The sequence below is a fragment of the Siphateles boraxobius genome, unplaced genomic scaffold (genome assembly GCF_051911475.1).
Source record: "Siphateles boraxobius isolate OS27281-9 unplaced genomic scaffold, OSU_SipBor_1 66, whole genome shotgun sequence".
Lineage (NCBI taxonomy): Eukaryota > Metazoa > Chordata > Actinopteri > Cypriniformes > Leuciscidae > Siphateles > Siphateles boraxobius.
In genome coordinates this window covers 31,939,485-31,955,775 of record NW_027509193.1, presented here as the reverse complement: position 1 = coordinate 31,955,775, position 16,291 = coordinate 31,939,485, and the positions used below count along the sequence as shown (strand labels likewise).

Below are 16,291 nucleotides of genomic sequence, written 5' to 3'. Positions count from 1 at the left end.
AAAGAAATTATTCATTTATTATGAGCGATACATGTAGCCTAATACATCATGTACTGTGTTCCAGAGACACAATTAGTTGTCCATTGTTGATGCCACAGTAATCAAGGCAAATAGCTCTGTAGGACAAAAACAGAGATACACACAGACACACGGTTAAGGTCTGATCTGTCGGGACAGCAATACATCAGAGCAGTCAGAAGTTCAGAACCACATAAGTTCAATAAATCCCATAACATTTTTGTTTATCTTTTACCTGGTAACGCTCCCATGTCTGGATTTCACGGTAGAGGGTGTTTCCTGGGCAATCTGTGGAAGTGGCTTACCTGTGTCCATACAAGGAGTAAGATGAAGACAGTCGACCTCCGTTCACAGCACAGCTTGTGAAGTCGTACCGCACCATGTTTATGGCACTCCTGGAGGGGAGGGTGGAGGTATAATCTCCAATGAAGGAGATGCCATAGCCTCTGGAGTTGTACCCGTAAGTGTGGGCACCCACCCAATTCCAACCGCGGCCTTCGTACAAGTTTCCATCAGAGCCTGCAACAAAACTTCAGGAGGAAGAATGAGAAATTGAATTTAAATCAATCAGTCAGTACAGCACATGAAAAGCAGTTCAAAGGGCTTTATGGTACAGAGTGATATCTTAAATTATTTGAATACCCATTGGGACTTTCCTAACCTGTATCCAATGTCAGACCATCCATTGCTTTGCTGGTGGTAGCGCTGCATGGACCGCATCTCACTGGCACATTGCTCAAAGGTGGTGCAAGGCTTGGAGGGTTGATATGTGTGGTGGATGAAAAGGTACGGCACAGGGAGAGACAGATAGGAGGGAGAACCGATATAAGATGCAGCCCCCCATTGAGACCTCGTTATGATTTTGGGACAAACTTGGCAGGGGGAAAAATGTGAGAACACAAATAAAGTGGTTTACTTGGTAGTGCATAAATAGGATGATTAAAAATATTTCTAATTTAACAATAAAATAATATAAAATGTAACCATTAAAACAGCAAATATACGTTAGCTTTAAATTTACAATTAAAAACAAAAATGTAAAAAACTAAATATATATTTAAAATATGTTTATAACAAAATAAAACAGTCTGTGTGTTAACATCAGTAAAACATTATTTAATACTTAGTTTCGAATAAAATGAAAAATTATCTACAATTACAGAAAATAAAGACTGTAAAATGCCAGTTCAAAATGATAAATAAATAATTAAGTGAGTTTAATCTACAATAAAAGAAAGTTATATTTATTAAGAAATGTATTTTATTGATATATATTTAAAATATATAAAAATGAAACATATATATTTAAATATAAAAGAAATAGAAGTTAAAATTCTAAAATAAAGTAATCTTACAAATTTGATTAAAACGTATTCTAAATTCTAAAATAGAGTAGGCCTAATCTTAAAAAATTTAATTAAAACTGTAATTCAACTTCTGTGGTTCCTACCGCTCACCACCAGAGGTCTCCATCAGAGCTTGAAATTAACTTTTTTTGCCCACCAGCCACTGTGGCTAGTTGTTTCCCAAAGTTACTAGCCACTCAGCATTTTCACTGGCCACAATTTTGACATTGATACCATTGGGAAAAACTGCCATATAGATATTTTTTATATTATCTCATAATTTGACAGCCAGTATATTAGGCTGGTGTCATTTTAAGACCTGACACACGGACCCATTATACTGTTTTATATAGCCAATATACTTGTCTTTATGTGCATGCACTTTGAGCGTGAGCACAAAATCTACGTGAATGAGTCAAATTATGCGAAATCCCACAGTGAAATTCAAGCCCTGTAACACCAACAATATTCATGAGCAAATGAAACATAGGTTACTAATGTAACCCCCGTTCCTTGAAGGAGGGAACAGAGACGTTACATCGATAGTGAAGTATTGGGGTCTCGTCTGGGAGCCCAATCACATCCAAGTGGTAACAAAACGAACCAATGAACTTTGACCAGTGAGATTTGCATGCTGAGTCACACCCGGACATACGGTTACAAATAGGACTGGAATTACTCACTTCATTCATGCTTTGCTGAAGAGCCGAGACAAGAGCCCGGCCATTCAGTGATGGTTCAGGGCTGTGGCAGGGGGACGTAAAGTCTCTGTTCCCTCCTTCATGGAACAAGGTTTACATTAGTAACCTAGACGTTCCCATTCAGTCAGTCACTTTCGACGTTATGTCAATACTGACGTATTGGGGTCCCTATGGAAAGCGTCACAGCCACTGAACTGTGTTATGAGTGTTGGAGAAGGAGATGCACTTAGCAAACTGCTCTCAGCAGAGTGGACATCGTCTGGCCGAGGTCAGAACGCTCTGTCAGTCGCTGTGCGCAGTTCCTGCAACAACCCCGGCTCAGAACTACCCTCGTGCAGCTCTTTGAGAGCTTTTGCCTGATGGACCTGCAGGATAGCCATGGCTTGAAGGGCGGAGACGGCCTGTCCAGCGGTGGAGTAAGCCTTAGCAGACAGAGCTGCTGTCGTCTTACCCGCCTTGGATGGGAGGCGCGGACGATTCCGCTAGGTGGCGACACATTGCGAGCACAAGTGCACCGCAATTGCCATACCACCTGTGGGACGTCCACGTTACCCTTGGCAGCCCCGCCATCGAGGGTAATGAGAGTGGAGGAGGAAGATGAACGGCTTCAGGCAAGGGAAAAGCACTCCTAATACTCCTAATAGCAATAAAAATAGCTGTTTGCTCTCTCAGAGTTGAAATGCACTCTTTTGATTGAAGGTGATCTGGAAAAGAGTGATCGCTGTACAACCGCTCGGCTCAGAAGCAAAATATGAATGCCGGTCCTATTTATACCCGTATATCCGGGTAGGTGTGACTCAGCATGCAAATCTCACTGGCCAATGTTCATTGGTTCATTTTGTTACCACTTGGAGGTGATTGGGCTCCCAGACGAGACCCCAATACGTTAGTATCGACGTAAAGTCGATAATCTGACTGACTAAATGATAACGAGTGAGTAAAATGACATGGGTTTGTGTGTCACTCGCTGTCGGAGAGATTAGACAGCGAGAACACGCAGCTGATATTCCCAGACATCAACATAGTGTCGGCTCAGATCCGGGCCACGTCTGATACATGTGGATTCAACACGTACCAGATGTGGGCCGGATCTGAGCCGACACTATGTTGCTGTCTGGGATTGTGTATCCTGTTGAAGAGTTTCAGTTATTTCAGTATTTACATGTATCGAAAAATCTATATTTTTGACAACACCAGATTGCACTTATTTTATTATTTCAAATGCCTTTTTAAAAGACTACAACTGTAAAATGTATAGGCCTATTATATAAAATTCAAACCACCAAAGTGGCTAATAGGAGTTACTGCGTTACATGCCACCGCTGAAATCCACCTGCACTTGGCGGGTTACAGGGTGTTAATGTCAACCTGACTCAATTTCCCATAAGCTCATAACTGAAACTAATAACTATCCACCTGCACCTTATTACCTGGACTATTTTAGCTGCACACACACTAATCAGTATAAACTAATCACTATAAAATGGTAAACATCAGTAATAATTAAATAAATGAATAGGTTTAATTACCCGCATACACATGGACAAATTGCTCAAACTCCTCGTTCACGACATCATCCAGCCTCTTCCTCTCAGACTCATTTAAGTTACGACGAACTGTTAGAGCCTGAACCACTTGGCTTTTCAGCAAAGAGAAGCTGGCAACCTTTTTAAAGTTCATCCTTCGATTTTGACTAATCAGACGGGGCGCTGCGTCCAACCCTGCGGTGTCAAGCTGGTGGCTGTAGTAACTCTTCAGCAAGTCACTCAGTGAAAGCTCACGAAGGTCAGACGTGGAAACTTCCGACCCGAAAATGAACCCGTCCATTCCTCCGGTTATTAGGGCGTCTGTTGCCAAGGAGGGCAAACCAGAGAGAGTGTACACCTTTGGGGATTTAATGCTATCCCAAAAACCTTTAGTGCCCAGAGGAGCGCTGGACTGCTCATTGTGGGCATGATGGACCAAAGAGGAAATCAGGTTCTCGGTTAAGGTTAATGGGTACAGGCCTTGGATGGTCGACTGCAGCCCAGCCTCAAGTCCGAGGAGCATTGGGGCCAACGCCACATTTGAACCATCTAAAGTCAGAACTACACCTTCCTCCTCACCCAACTGTGATATACTGTGATTAATGACCTTGCTCAAGAATGAAATGACGGATGGTTCTGTCGCAAGGTCGCGTGCATCACTGAGGACGCCGAGGTGACGCTTGATGAGGTCGGTTTCAAAGCCAGCAGCCTTACGTAAACCTTTGACCACATCGAGAATCTGAAGTCCTGGATTCTCCGCTTCAATTCTCTCCACAGCACTGATGAAGTCATCCATGCGCCTTGTGGTGGTCGCTAATGAAACAAAGAAAGAAATCAAAGATCTAGAATTCACTGTACTGTGAGTTTCAGTCCCAAAAACTCCCCCACAATCAAATAAAAAAATTACAATAAAAATAAACAAGCAAAACCAAGCTGTAAAACACTTAACAATAAGGTTTTATTTGTTAACATGTTAACTACATGTAAACATGAACGAACAATGAACAAAACTTCTACAGGACCTGTTAATCTTAGTTAATAATAAGTTAACCATTTATTAATACATTTTTTTTAAATCCAAGATCACATTAGCTAATGCACTCTAAATGAACCTGAACAAACAAGTAAGATTTATATTTTTATTAACTAACATTAACAAAGATTAATAAATTCTGTAAAAAAATATTTTGTTCATTAACTAATGATAACAAAGCATATTTGACATTAATGAAAGTAAAATGTTGTAGATTCTTACGTTTTGTCACTGATGTGAAACCTGGGATGACGTAGGGCAATATTTTAAGTAAATAACAAATTCATTTCAGTCTATTTCTCAAACAAATTTACCATATAGCTTTATCAGACGTAGAAAATAACTACTTTTACTGTATTTTTATGGTACTATTTTTTGGCCCTATTATATAAAAAAAACTCTTTATTGTTTTGGTTTGGTTCATGACGAAAGAACATCTTCTTTTTGGAATGACAAGAAGGGTAATAAATGTAATTTTTTGAGTGAACACACCCTTTAAAAAACTTTTGTAGTATTTCTACAGTCTGTACACACAGATGAAGAGTAAATGACCAGTAATAATTCAACAGTGACTAGAAGATTGAATATGACTGACCTTCAGTGAAGCCACTGGCAAACACCACAAGCAAAGAAACAAGCAACGGCAAGTGCCAAGCCATGAGGACAGAAGTTACGAGCACTGAAGATTCTCTGTTCACACAGAATGATGTGTGTCTGCCTGCACCTCATACGCATTATAAATACATGCTAACGCTTATGTAAGCGAATACTGATTAACTACGTTCCATAATAAAGGTCGATTTAGACATGAGAAAGTGACAGCTGCATTCAGTGTGCCCCAAATAAACTGGCCAAACTCCATGATAAAGAAAGAAATATGTCAATAATCTTAATTTCTTAATGTACGTCACAAAAAAGGGTATATTATGACCTCTTAAAAATTAAGATTCCAAAAGGATTTTTCACAGTGATTCCATGGAAGAACCATCTCGGGTTCCAGAAAGATCCTTTCAGTGAACCGTTCTTGAATGAGCCCTTTTTTTCTTAGTTCGAAGAACATTTTAATGCTTTTTCCACTATTAAGAACCTTTGGTGGAATGGAAAGGTTCCAGGGATGCACTTAAAATATGATTTTATCTCTTATTCCAGGGTTTCTGCAGGTTTAATAAAGGGAAATTTAAGAGTTTTTAATGACCTTCTTAAGACTAAGTAAAGAAAAGGTAAGGAATAAATTGAACGTGACACAGTGTCTGTGTTGTTTCAGCAACACTTCAAAATTCGACAATATACATTATTATATACATTATACAGATATACATTACTTTTTAAAAAACATTTTAGTGTTTAATGTTCAGTTATGTTGGACATTTAGAGGAGTCTCTGTAATGTTTCTGAATTATGTGGTTACCATTGTGCTGAAGAGTATCACTTGTGCTCAGGTTGTGATTTCATGAGTCTATGCCCCTAGCTTTGAATGTGGCCAAGGAAGACATCTCAATGCCGAACTGCCAGTTCTCAAGACTGAGCCAAAATGAGTCAGTCGTCGATGTAGTTTAGCACACAGACGCCCTGGAACCTCAGCCGGGCCAGGGATACATCGATGCACTTGGTGAAAGTGCGAGGGGAGAGTGCTAGGTCGATTGGAAGAACCCGATAGTGGTATGCTTCACCCCCGAAAGTGAACCTCAGGAACTTCCTGTGAGATGGAAGGATGGAGACGTGGAAGTATGCGTCCGTTAGATCTATCGTGACAAACTAGTCCTCTGATCTGATTTGACTCACGATAATGGGAATGGTGAGCATCTTGAACCTGAATCTCCTTAGATACCGGTTCAGGATGTCTTAGATCTAAAATTGGACGCAACCTTCCATCCTTATTTGGAACTATGAAGTACCGGCTGTAGATCCCGAATTCCCTGTCTGGTGGAGGAACATTTTCAATGGCCTCTTTTACCAGCAGTGAGTGAACTTCCTGTTCTAATATCGACCTTACTCTGGGTCTACTGCAGTCCAGACCACCCCGTTGAACTCGTGTCTGGTGTCGAGTTTTTTTGTGAGAGGCCTTAATCATACCCTGAAGCGGAAGACCGGCAGGGAATAATCGACAACGATTTCCGGTTTACAGACGCGAACACTGCCTGGACGCAAGCCTTTGGGGCGAACACTGCAGCGTGCATTTGCTGGAAACCGAGATGTCCCGAGCGCTCTTGGCGACGGGTTACAAACATCAATTCCTGAGGGCTCCATAGAGGGGAGGCTCCTTCGGTTTTGTTCTCGATACCCTGAAGCGGAGGACCGGAAGGGAATAATCGAAAACAATATCTCACTGTGATCAACATTATTAACTCTGTGTTGAATCCATGTACTTTTGCTTTGACAGAGGCTTCAACCAGTATGTGTGAGAAGTTTTTATGTTAATTTGTCGATATAGTAGCTTCAGTTAGGCAAAATGCCAGTGTTTATCTTAGTGTGTTTGTACCTGCTGATCCTTTGCATTCTGCTGTTTTTGGGGAATTTAAGCCTATCTCTCTGTCATTGCTCACTGAGGTTGTACGCCACATGAAACCTACCAACTGTGTTTTAGATATTGTTCCTGGCTGGATGTTCAAGGAGGTTTTTAGCACTCTTGGGTCGAGTATACTTATGTTTTTTAATTTTTGTCTCAGTTCTGGCTCTATCCCGGATGCTTTTAAACATGCCGTGGTTTGACCCCTACTTAAAGGTGGGGTATGTGATTCTCTTTTTTGTCCATTTTTTTCAAAATAACTTTAAATCCTATTCCTAACCCACTTACAGCCACTGAGTTAGAAGCACTGAAATGAAAATAAAGCAATTTAATCATCTGTGGAAGTGGCAGGACTCGAAAAACTCCAGCCAATCATTTCCAAGACCACCTAGAATCATTGGACAGTAAGTTCGTCAATCAAACGGTCGTACCACACCTGGGGAGGCCCCAGCGCGCGACCCCTTTCGTGCGCATACTCAAAGCTTGTGACGCATGCGCATCTCGTCAGTAAAGCCGCTTCCATGATTAGTAGTAAATCGTCATTACAATCTCTCGCGCATCTGAGTTTTCGCTCGTGCATGATTGCGTGTCCATGTTCTTCGAATGGGTGGAGTCAGGGCCAGCGTTGGAGGAAAGAAGGTAGGACCATTTGAATTGTGTATTTTCAAAATCTGCCGGTTGTTTTCCAATCACATACCCCACCTTTAAAAAAAACAATCTTGATCCTAATGTGTTGTCTAATTTTAGACCAGTCTCACATCTGCCCTTTCTTTCTGAGGTGTTGGAAAAAGTTGTTTTTAATCAGTTACAAGCCTTTCTACAACAGAACTCAGTGTTTGAGAAATTTCAATCTGGTTTTAGATCACGTCATAGCACTGAATCTGCAGTGCTAAGGGTTCACAATGATATAACCTTGTCTGTAGATTCAGGGGATCCTACTGTATTAGTGCTTCTGAACCTAACAGCAGCTTTTGATACAGTGGATCATGCAGTCCTTCTCGCACGCCTTGAGCATTGTGTAGGCATTCAAGGCTCCGCAATTAAATGGTTTAGCTCCTATTTGACAAATAGGAGTTTCTCTGTCACAATGGGTGATTTCTCCTCATCGTCTGCTCCTCTCTACTGCGGTGTGCCCCAGGATTTAATTCTTGACCCCACCCTGTTCTCTTTGTATATGTTACCGTTAGGAGCTATAATAAACAAACATAAACTGTCATTTCATTGTTAAAGTGAAAGTGACACGTGATGGCCAAGTACGGTAACCCATACCTGGAATTTGACCTCTGCATTTAACCCATCCAAGTAAGTGCACACACAATAGGAGCAGAGTAGTGAGTAGTGAACACACACACAGCAAACGTGGATAGACACACCCGGAGCAGCGGGCAGCCTTGAGTGGTGCCCGGGGAGCGATTGGTGGTTAGGTGCCTTGCTCATGGACACCTCAGTCATATTCCTGCCAGTACTGGAATCAAACCAGCAACCTTTGGGTCACCAGTCCAACTCTGTTACCATTAGGCCATGACTGCCAATGAATGCAGATGATCTCCAAATTATGAAACCTAATGACAGTATTGCATTAAACCGTCTGCAAAATGGCATTGATCATATTAAGTTGTGGCTTTCTCTGAACTTTCTTAATTTGAATGATAAAGATAGAACTGAATGCATTATCTTCAATACAAAATGCAGGTCAATCAATACAGCTTTAAGTCTGGGACCTTTGACTTCGTACGCTAAGCTAACTGTCAGATTACGCTAAGCTAACTGTCAGATAAGCAGAACTGTTCGATTGCGGCATGAAATTTGATAAACAGATTAGCAATGTGGTTAAAACGAGCTTCTTCCAACTTCATCTTCTGACTAAAGTTAAGTCTTTTCTTAATAGGCACAATCTAGAAAAGGCTTTACATGCCTTTATTAGTTCAAGGCTTGATTATTGCAACACTGTGTTGGTCTAAATGAAAAATCTCTTTCGCGTCTTCAACTTGTACAAAATGCTGCTGTTCACTTTTTAACAAGTACACCTAGAAGTGCACACATGACTCCATTTCTATTTACTCCACACTGGCTTCCAGTGCGTTTTAGGATTGATTTTAAGATTTTATTGTTTGTTTTTAAAGCTGTGAATGGGCTAGCCTCTGAGTAGTTGTCTGAGCTTCTAACTCTGGGTGGAAAAATCAGCTGTGGCGGTCTTCCGATCAACGGACTTTAGAGGTCCCGAAGTCGAGGTACAAACAGTGGGGCGATAGGGCCTTCGCTGTTGCTGGCCCTAAACTCTGGAACAAGCTCCCCCCTGACATTCGTACTATAACGGATGTTGTACTTTTTAAAACAAAACTTAAAACTTATTTGTTTAGAATGGCTTTTAATACGCAGAAGTGGTGCAACAATTTTTCTGATGATTTTAAGTAATCATATCTAGCTTACTGTTTTTTTATGCTTCATGCTTTTGTTTTCTTTTTTCTGTTTTTATTTGAATGTTGTGTTGTTTATTTGTACCTGATGTGAAGCACTTTGGACACCTGGTGGCTGCTATAAAGTGCTATATAAATAAAGATTGATTGATTGATTGATTGATTGATTGATTGATTGATTGATTGATTGATTGATTGATTGATTGATTGATCCTCAAGTCACCCTGCCTATTCGCTGAAGTTGCCCTTTTCTGGCCAGAAGAGGAACTAGATTGGGATATAGGTTAGGGGATCTTGAGGTATTCGAACTCGTTCATTAAAATAAAAGAATCTTTTTTCGAGTCATTTTGTTCATTCAACGAACGGAATGACTCGAAAAAAGTTTTGTTAATTTTGAACGAGTCTTTTTTCAAGTCATTTCGTTCATTCAACGAACGAAATGACTCGAAAAAAGATTTGTTCATTTCGATGAACGAGTTTGAACAGGAGAGTCACGAACGTGCATCACAGAACAGAGCAAGGTGAGCATTTGTGCTTATAAAACTTAAACTTTTTTATTTATTTTTTAAATGACCGATTGTTTTGCAAGATAAGACCCTTATGCATCGTCTAGTGTCGTTTAAAGCCAATTGAAGCTGCACTGAAACTGTCATTTGGACCTTGGACCGTTTGGTACCCAATGAAGTCCATTATATGGAGAAAAATCCTAGAATGTTTTCATCAAAAACCTTAATTTCTTTTCGACTGAAGAAAGAAAGACATGGACATCTTGGATGACATGGGGGTGAGTAAATTATCAGCAAAAGTTTTTTAAAAAGTGAACTACTCCTTTAAAACGTTTTGTTCAAAGGCAAAATGACTATCAGTTTAAACTTCCGAATTCCGTATGAATGTCATGGGTAATGTTGATCAGACCTTTAGCTGGGCAAATTGAATAATGCCATGATGCTTTACATGTGCAAATGGTCAAAACTCGTCATCAGTAAGTGAATAAACTGTTTCCATCATCTTAATGCACATTTTAACTAATGCAAAAGTCAGGATAATCTGCATCTAGCGCATTCAATTTCTATGTTAATTCTGAGAGTATATTCACACATCAGCCATTTCAATACAGGATGTCTTACGTAGATTTTGTAATGTACTATGTAATAAAAAACTGATATAATTTTTTTAAGACATTATGCATTTATTATGAGGGATACATGTAATACATCATGTACTTTGTTCCAGAGACACAATTAGATGTCCATTGTTGATGCCACAGTCATCAAGGCAAATAGCTCTGTAGGACAAAACAGAGATACAACTGAACTGTTAGGACAGCAATACATTCTGAGCAGTCACAACCCCATAAGATCAATAAATCCCATTAATCTCTTGTTTATCTTTGTACCTTGTAACGCTCCCATGTCTGGATTTCACGGTAGAGGGTGTTTCCTGGGCATTCTGTGGCATCGGCTTGCCTGTGTCCATACAAGGAGTAAGATGAAGACAGTCGACCTCCGTTCACAGCACAGCTTGTGAAGTCGTACCGCACCATGTTTATGGCACTCCTGGAGGGGAGGGTGGAGGTATAATCTCCAATGAAGCAGACGCCATAGCCTCTGGAGTTGTACCCGTAAGTGTGGGCACCCACCCAATTCCAACCGCGGCCTTCGTACAAGTTTCCATCAGAGCCTGCAACAAAACTTCAGGGGGAAGAACAAGAAATTCAATTGCAATCAGTCAGTCAGTACAGCACATGAAAAGCAGTTCAAAGGGCTTTATGGTACAGAGTGATATCCTAAATTATTTGAATACCCATTGGGACTTTCCTAACCTGTATCCAATGTCAGACCATCCATTGCTTTGCTGGTGGTAGCGCTGCATGGACCGCATCTCACTGGCACATTGCTCAAAGGTGGTGCAAGGACTGGAGGGTCGATATGTGTGGTGGATGAAAAGGTACGGCACAGGGAGAGACAGATAGGAGGGAGAACCGATGTAAGATGCAGCCCCCCATTGAGACCTCGTTATGATTTTGGGACAAACTTGGCAGGGGGAAAAAAGCAATATGAGAACAAAAAATTGCTATTGCATAGATTGCAAATTTGTCACATATGAAGTGGTTTACTTGGTAGTGCATTAATGATATTATTGAAAATATTCCTAATTTAACAATAAAAGAATAGAAATGTAACAGTAAATTTACAATTAAAAAACAAAAGTGTTATATATGATAGTATACTATATGTATATATATATATATATATATATATATATATATATATATATATATATATATATAGTAGGAAAATATATGTATATAATATAAACTCACTTAAAGGATTATTAGGAACACCTGTTCAATTTCTCATTAATGCAATTATCTAATCAACCAATCACATGGCAGTTGCTTCAATGCCTTTAGGGGTGTGGTCCTGGACAAGACAATCTCCTGAACTCCAAACTGAATGTCAGAATGGGAAAGAAATGTGATTTAAGCAACTTTGAGCGCTGCATGGTTGTTGGTGCCAGACGGCCGTTCTGAGTATTTCACAATCTGCTCAGTTACTGGGATTTTCACGCACAACCATTTCTAGGGTTTACAAAGAATGGTGTGAAAAGGGAAAACCATCCAGTATGCGGCAGTCCTGTGGGTGAAAATGCCTCGTTGATGCTAGAGGTCAGAGGAGAATGGGCCGACTGATTCAAGCTGATAGAAGAGCAACTTTGACTGAAATAACCGCTCGTTACAACTGAGGTATGCAGCAAAGCATTTGTGAAGCCACAACACGCACAACCTTGAGGTAGATGGGCTACAATAGCAGAAGACACCACCGGGTACCACTCATCTCCACTACAAATAGGAAAAGAGGCTACAATTTGCAAGAGCTCACCAAAATTGGACAGTTGAAGACTGGAAAAATGTTGCCTGGTCTACTGAGTCTCGATTTCTGTTGAGACATTCAGATGGTAGAGTCAGAATTTGGCTAAAAACAGAATGAGAACATGGATCCATCATGCATGGTTACCACTGTGCAGGCTGGTGGTGGTGGTGTAATGGTGTGGGAGATGTTTTCTTGCCACACTTTAGACCCCTAGTGCCAATTGGGCATCGTTTAAATGCCACGGCCTACCTGAGCATTGTTTCTGACCATGTCCATCCCTTTATGGTCACCATGTACCCATCCTCTGATGGCTACTTCCAGCAGGATAATGCACCATGTCACAAAGCTCGCATCATTTCAAATTGGTTTCTTGAACATGACAAAGAGTTCACTGTACTAAAATGGCCCCCATAGTCACCAGATCTCAACCAAATAGAGCATCTTTGGGATGTGGTGGAACTGTGGATCCCACAAATCTCCATCAACTGCAAGATGCTATCCTATCAATATGGGCCAACATTTCTAAAGCATGCTTTCAGCACCTTGTTAAATCAATACCACGTAGAATTAAGGCAGTTCTGAAGGTGAAAGGGGGTCAAACACAGTATTAGTATGGTGTTCCTAATAATCCTTTAGGTGAGTGTATATTACATATTGCATTTTTTTAAATAATGTATGTTACCATCAGTAATAAATAAATGATCTAAAGTTACAGCAAAGAAAGATTGTAAAATGCAAGTTCAAATGGTTAAATAAATAATTGAGTCGGCTTAAAATGTATGATAAAAAATTTATATTAAAGCTTTAATTGTATCAAGCTTTTTGTTAATAATTTGCAAAAGTTTATAAATAAATATAAAAATTGTTATGTTCATTTAGAAATGTATTTTTATAAATATATATCTAAAACATTTTAACAGCAAAATAGTTAAAAATTCTAAAATAGAGTAATCTTAAAGATTTGCTTGAATATAGTAAGTATTTATAAATATATATTTAAAATATAAAATTTTACAACTAATTAGTATAAAATGGTACACATCAGTAATAAATAAATAAATGAATAGGTTTAATTACCTGCATACACATGGAGAAATTGCTCAAACCCCTCGTTCACGACATCATCCAGCCTCTTCCTCTCAGACTCATTTAAGTTACGACGAACTGTTAGAGCCTGAACCACTTGGCTTTTCAGCAAAGAGAAGCTGACGACCTTTTTAAAGTTAATCCTTCGATTTTGACTAATCAGACGGGGCGCTGCGTCCAACCCTGCGGCGCCAAGCTGGTGGCTGTAGTAACTCTTCAAAAAGTCACTCAGTGAAAGCTCACGAAGATCAGACGTGGAAACTTCCGACCCGAGAATGAACCCGTCCATTCCTCCGGTTATTAGAGCGTCTGTTGCCAAGGAGGGCAAACCAGAGAGAGTGTACACCTTTGGGGATTTAATGCTATCCCAAAAACCTTTAGTGCCCAGAGGATAGCTGGACTGCTCATTGTGGGCATGATGGACCAAAGAGGAAACCAGGTTCTCGGTCAAGGTTAATGGGTACAGGCCTTGGATGGTCGACTGCAGCCCAGCCTCAAGTCCGAGGAGCATTGGGGCCAACGCCACATTTGAACCATCTAAAGTCAGAACTACACCTTCCTCCTCACCCAACTGTGATATGCTGTGATTAATGACCTTGCTCAAGAATGAAATGACGGATGGTTCTGTCGCAAGGTCGCGTGCATCACTGAGGACGCCGAGGTGACGCTTGATGAGGTCGGTTTCAAAGCCAGCAGCCTTACGTAAACCTTTGACCACATCGAGCATCTGAAGTCCTGGATTCTCTGCTTCAATTCTCTCCACAGCATTGATGAAGTCATCCATGCGCCTTGTGGTGGTCGCTAATGAAACAAATATAGAAAACGTGGACATTTTAAATAATAATAATACAACCACAGCTTAAAGGAGTCAAATAACAAGGAATCAAAGATCTAGAATTCATTTTACTGTGAGTTTCAGACCCAAAAACAGCCCTACAGTCCAAAAAAATACCCTAAACGTTTAGCGAACCCAAGCAGTAAAACACTTTGCAATAAGGTTTCATTTATTAATGTGTTAAATAAACTACATGAAGGAACACTGAACAAAACTTCTACAGCACCTGTTAATCTTAGTTAATGCCATTTTTAACCATTTATTAATACATTTTTAGAATCTAAAGTTCACATTAGCTAATGCACTCTGAATGAACATTAAAAAACAATTGAGAATTGTATTTTTAATAGCATTAACAAAGATTAATAAATTCTGTAAAAAAGATATATTGTTCATTAACAAATGTTAACAAAACCATTTTTGACGTTTGAAAGTAAAATATTGTATGTTCTTATGTTTTGTCACTGATGAGAAATCTGGAAAGACATTTTGGAACGACAAGGAGGGTAATAAATGTAATTTTTTGAGTGAACAAACCCTTTAATTTTTTTTTATATTTCTAGTCTGTACACACAGATGAAGAGAAAATGACCAGTAATTCAACAGTGACTAGAAGAATGAATATGACTTACCTTCATGGAAGCCACTGGCAAACACCACAAGGAAAGAAACAAGCAACGGCAAGTGCCAAGCCATCAGGACAGAAGTTACGAGCACTGAAGATTCTCTGTTCACACAGAATGATGTGTGTCTGCCTGCACCTCATACACATTATAAATACATGCTAACGCTTATGTAAGCGAATACTGATTAACTACGTTCCATAAACGTCAATTTAGGTTTGAGAAAGTGACAGCTGCATTCAGTGTGCCCCAAATAAACTTCCCAAAACCCATGATAAAGAAACAAATATGTCAATAATCTTAATTTCTTAATGTACGTCACAAAAAAGGTGTATTATTCACTCTTAAAAATTAAGATTCCAAAAGGATTTTTCAAAGTGATTCCATGGAAGAACCATCTCGGGTTCCAGAAAGATCCTTTCAGTGAACCATTCTTAAATGAGCCCTTTTTTCTTAGTGCGAAGAACATTTTAATGCTTTTCCACTATTAAGAACCATTTGGAAAGATGGATGCACTTAAAATATGATTTTGTCTCTAATTCCAGGGTTTCTGCAGGTTTTATAAATGGAAATTTAAGAGTTTATAAAGACCTTCTTAAGACCAAGTAAAGAAAATGTAAGGAATAAATTGAAGGGAACAGTTTTAGTATCAGTATTAGCAACACTTCAGAATTTGACAAAACAACTTACAACAGATATACATTACTTTTTTTATTCATTTTACAAAAATAATAGCTTGAACTCTGTTCCCAAACACTAGAACATGGAAATAACTTATACTGAACCTTCTGATCACAATGCAAAGTGTTGTTCTTCCTCAGTATTTTTGTCTCATTTCCAGTGCACGTCTAAAGATTCTGTAATCACGACGATTTTCCTGGAATAACATAAAAATAAAGTCTTGTGTTCTGTGAAATTGATCAAAATAAAGCGAGTTTGTGATTAAAACAAGAACAAATATCTGCCAATGGACTCAGAAAAATCTACTTAATTCAAAGGGAAGTTTTCATAACTCACTGACAGATATTTATTCTTGTTTTAAGCATAAACACATTTGATTTTGTTAATTTTTTCAAGACTTAATTACTATAGTAAAGTCAGTACTGACATCAGAATTTTTTTATTCGTTCATTATTGTATATAATGATGAATTTAACTGCATGTTTATTTAGTTCATTTACACATACTAGACTCAATTAATTTGGCTTAAACCAACTTAAATTGTGTCGAACCAACTAAATTTATTTAGTTTGAAATAAATTAAATTGTGAGAAAAACTTTCTTCAATTGAGTTATGAAGAAAGGGTATAAATTCCTTTTTTTAGTT

At 39.1% G+C, this 16,291-nt stretch overlaps 2 protein-coding genes across 2 annotated transcripts; both read right to left on the bottom strand.

Moving 5' to 3' along the window:
• Positions 1–7: 7 nt before the first annotated feature.
• Positions 8–5,359, bottom strand: LOC143722295 (N-acetylmuramoyl-L-alanine amidase-like). The gene is made up of 5 exons (XM_077213618.1): positions 5,220–5,359; positions 3,595–4,404; positions 680–890; positions 254–548; positions 8–116 (listed from the first exon to the last, which is right to left on the bottom strand). Exons 1-4 carry the CDS (start codon positions 5,281–5,283, stop codon positions 320–322), a joined length of 1,314 nt encoding a protein of 437 aa, XP_077069733.1. The 5' UTR covers positions 5,284–5,359; the 3' UTR covers positions 8–116; positions 254–319.
• A 5,394-nt stretch (positions 5,360–10,753) lies between these two features.
• On the bottom strand, positions 10,754–14,303 carry LOC143722296 (N-acetylmuramoyl-L-alanine amidase-like). Its single transcript, XM_077213619.1, has 4 exons — positions 13,498–14,303; positions 11,370–11,580; positions 10,944–11,238; positions 10,754–10,832 (listed from the first exon to the last, which is right to left on the bottom strand). The coding sequence occupies exons 1-4, from the start codon at positions 14,288–14,290 to the stop codon at positions 10,818–10,820; spliced, it is 1,314 nt and encodes a 437-aa protein (XP_077069734.1). The 5' UTR covers positions 14,291–14,303; the 3' UTR covers positions 10,754–10,817.
• Between the last annotated feature and the right edge of the window lie 1,988 nt (positions 14,304–16,291).